The sequence below is a fragment of the Spinacia oleracea genome, chromosome 1 (assembly GCF_020520425.1).
Source record: "Spinacia oleracea cultivar Varoflay chromosome 1, BTI_SOV_V1, whole genome shotgun sequence".
NCBI classification, from domain to species: domain Eukaryota; kingdom Viridiplantae; phylum Streptophyta; class Magnoliopsida; order Caryophyllales; family Amaranthaceae; genus Spinacia; species Spinacia oleracea.
This window is the reverse complement of record NC_079487.1, coordinates 50,241,955-50,245,747: the sequence shown is the minus strand read 5'-3', so window position 1 is coordinate 50,245,747 and position 3,793 is coordinate 50,241,955. Positions and strand designations below refer to the sequence as shown.

General features: G+C 39.1%; 1 protein-coding gene across 3 annotated transcripts; it reads right to left on the bottom strand.

Moving 5' to 3' along the window:
* Window positions 1-1,411: 1,411 nt before the first annotated feature.
* Window positions 1,412-3,485, bottom strand: LOC130468031 (ATP-dependent DNA helicase Q-like SIM). Of its 3 annotated transcripts, none has more exons than XM_056837452.1 (4): window positions 2,687-3,485; window positions 1,968-2,146; window positions 1,640-1,859; window positions 1,412-1,548 (listed from the first exon to the last, which is right to left on the bottom strand). In XM_056837452.1, the coding sequence occupies exons 2-4, from the start codon at window positions 2,029-2,031 to the stop codon at window positions 1,455-1,457; spliced, it is 378 nt and encodes a 125-aa protein (XP_056693430.1). In that variant the 5' UTR covers window positions 2,032-2,146; window positions 2,687-3,485; the 3' UTR covers window positions 1,412-1,454. The 3 variants fall into 3 exon arrangements, with proteins under 3 accessions (XP_056693430.1, XP_056693411.1, XP_056693393.1); XM_056837433.1 differs by having other exon boundaries at window positions 1,968-2,135; window positions 2,687-3,484; XM_056837415.1 differs by having other exon boundaries at window positions 1,968-2,263; window positions 2,687-3,482.
* Window positions 3,486-3,793: the final 308 nt, after the last annotated feature.

The following is a 3,793-nucleotide window of genomic DNA, read 5'->3' as shown; positions in this document are numbered from 1 at the left end:
GTATCGGACGAGGCCTGCCAGACGAAGGCCCAGCACGAAGCCGGGGCCATCGCCCAGCAAGCCAGCGCGCCACAACGCACCAGCCAAGGCTGCGCCAGGCCCACCGCAAGGCAGGCCCAGCGCGCGCCAACGCTGCGGCAGCGTGTGGGCCTCGTGGCAATGGGGCTGCGAGCTCGCGGGCTGCGCGCGCGCGCATGGCGCCCACTAGTGGAAAAAGGGTCATTTGCATCGCACTTTTAAGCACATTTGCGTCGCACATCGTGCGTGGCAAAAGCTCTCGACGCAAATGACTAAAAGTCATTTGCGTCGCACATTTATGCGACGCAAATGAACCTTATTTGCGTCGCACAATTAGCTAATGTGCGACGCAAATAACTTTTCAGGCATGGTGCTGAAAAGTCATTTGCAACGCACATTAGCTAAATGTGCGACGCAAATGACTTTTCAATATGTTAAAAAAAATGTCATTTGCAACGCACATTAGCTAAATGTGCGACGCAAATGACTTTTCAATATGTTAAAAAAAATGTCATTTGCAACGCACATTAGCTAAATGTGCGACGCAAATGACTTTTCAATATGTTAAAAAAAATGTCATTTGCGTCGCAGATTAGCTAAAGTGCGACGCAAATGACTTTTGGATATTCTAAAAAAAATGAGCTGCTGATTTTATTTAATCCATAGATTAAATAAAATAAGCAGCTTTCAGTACTAGTATATTCAGAGCATAAAAATAAAAGTAAACTAGGTGAAAATTTTGACAATATTTCCTTTGTAATTTGACCCTCCCCAATACCGGGAATGTTATAATACATTAATATATACCTGTCAAAACAGTTTACAACCCAATAAAAGGCAAATTCACCATAGATCAACCAACATGTTGATAACCTAACTACACTTTAAACATAAAAGTTTAAGTAAATATTACAATAAACTAGCTAAATATCGACATTGCTCATAATGTAATCAGCCCAAAGAAAACAAACAAAAATAGCAGAACAATCACATTCTTAGCAACAAAGGCAATACATATTCACCCTTATTAAGAAAAGAAAAACATTAGAGTTGCATAACCCCAAACCTACTCTCAACAGGAGGTATAATAGTCTGCTAGTCTTGCTACCATTTGCAGTTTGAATTGCATTCAGAACAATTATATTCATATAAGGAAACAATAATTAAACCTCAATTATATGGGAACATTTCAGAAAAAGTAATAAACGCTAGCAAGAATTGGGGAATCAACCACAGAACATTAAAATTTGAACTTAGACCTCACAATAATCAAACACACGAGCTGTTATTTATTGTATGCACAAAATGGCAATGTGAAAAACATGTATCATTGGATAAGCAACTGAACATTTCAAACATAAGACATCCAAGGTGAGCAAGGGTGAAACCTGTAATCAGGTCTAAAGTCATGTCCCCATTTTGAAACACAATGTACTTCATCGATGGCAAATAAAGCTATTCCACGGTTCTCCGCAAGCCTCTGAAGTGGACTTATTAGTATGCATTATACACCTCATCAGACAGTGAAAGCTGACATCATACAGTCCCAAGTGACAACATCAGGGCATTTAGAAACAATTCAAACTACAAGCAATACCAGATGATGTACAAATGTGTTCACCTAAGCAGTGTTTCGAGGCAAACGTATACAACGGAATACATGCCGTTCATTGCTTTCTTCTCAACGGTGTTATCTGGTTGTCCTGATCCAAGGAAACATGCAGAGATGCCATGTTTTGATAGCTTTAAGCACTGGTCATGCATCAAGCTTATCAATGGAGAAATCACGACCACGACCTTCCTTGTCAAAAGCGCAGGTAGCTGAAAGCACAGAGATTTCCCTGTAGAAACATTAAAGCCTCAAAAACATTGACACAGTATATACATTGTACAAAGGATTCAAGAAGAAATGCACAGAAAAGGGAGAATAAGAATCAGAAAATAAATACCAGACCATGTTGCTGCAAGAACAAGACAGTCTTGCTGAGAAAACCAAGCACCAAGAGCTTCCATTTGAAAACTTTTCAACCCGGAGTACCCAAAATGTTTACGCAGCAGGCTGTTGGCTTTCTGGTCCCAGTCTGGTCCAAGTTCTACATCCTCTACTGTTCTATGGGCTGAGTTCAGACTGTAAGATGTCAGCGAAGATTTCTTCAAGGTTCCAAAAGACTAAATTAGTTGTTTTTTCTGTCATATATGTGGCATATGTGTGTCTATTAAGTTCTTGCTTCTACTGCAGGGTTGCCTAGCAATCATGGTAGACAAAGAAAAAAATCCAAAGGTAAATCTTACTGAATTTTTTCAACTGGATGGACTATATGTTTCATGATATTGTCTTAGCTAGTTAATGAATCTCTTTTAAGAGTTCGACATAATCAAAATCCTAAAATCAAAATCAAAATCTAGGGTTCAAACAATCAAAATTTAGATTCATCTGAAATCAAAATCCTAAAATCAAAATCAAAATCCTAAACAGATTCGACATAATCAATAACAAACTACAACATCTGAAATCAAAATCCTAAAATGAAGAGTTCAAACAATCGTAAAATAAATACTCAAAATCACCAACTAACTAACATAATTAAGCCCTAGATTCATCAAAACAATATGAAAAAGTTGCAAAATTAATTAAACATGGAAATCACGGTAGGGAGAGAGAAAATACCTTTAGATCGAAACAAGGTATTCAAGGTCGGTGGCGATAAAAACCGAAACTCCAGCACCAACACTTCGGCGTTGTTATGGCGGTGTAACTCGGGACCAACTCGGTCTGAGTCGACTCAACAGATTCCCCAAAAACTCAGCCCCACTTCCACCGCACCCAGATGAGTCGCCGCCGAGTCATCCACCTCAGAGCTGGAGTTTGCAGAGAATGCGGCTTGAAATCCGGCTGAAGACGTCATCGCTTTCAGATCTGGGTTTGCCTCCTTCGTATTCGCTAAGCTTGAATTTTAAAACAAATTTGAGATATTGGGATGATTTGGTGAGAGGAGACTTTGAAGGGAAAGCTCGATACTGATTCTGAAGGAGAGACAGAGAAGCTTTGGAATTTCAACAATGGAGATCTGGAAATTATGAGAGAGAAAGAGTTTGGGGAGGCAGGAAATGTATGAGGGAGAAAGGGAATGGGAGCAGGGCGTCGCACCAAATTAAAAAAGAAAAGGAAAAGGTAATAATTAAATTTTAATTAGAAACCGAAAATTTTTTACCTCCTTTGCGTCGCCGATTAGTAAATCTGCGACGCAGATGACTCTAAGAGTCATCTGCGTCGCAGATTAGTAATTCTGCGACGCAAAGGAGGTAATATTTTGCGTCGCATTATTATTAATCTGCGACGCAAATGACTTTAAGAACATCTTAGAGTCATCTGCGTCGCAGATTAGTAATTCTGCGACGCAAATGACTAATTTTAATGCTTAAAACTGTCAATTGCGTCACATGTTTAAATGTGCGAGGCAAATATGGTGATGCAAATGATTGTTTTTCCACTAGTGGCCCCTCGTGGGCTGCTGTGCGTGCGTGTGTGTTGGTGTGCTATACGAATCCTAAAGCTATCAAGTTTCGACTAATGATTAAATTCCTAAACCTAAAAGGATGAATTAATTCAAATAAGAATTCTATTAGGATTCTAGTTTAATTAATTCGTATCCTAATAGGATTACGATTCCCTTTCCATACCTCTATAAATAAAGGCCTAGGGTCATTATTTTGCATAGAGTATTCAAGTATTCAAAGTGATTTTTGAGAGCAAAAATTCAGTCATACAATTGCC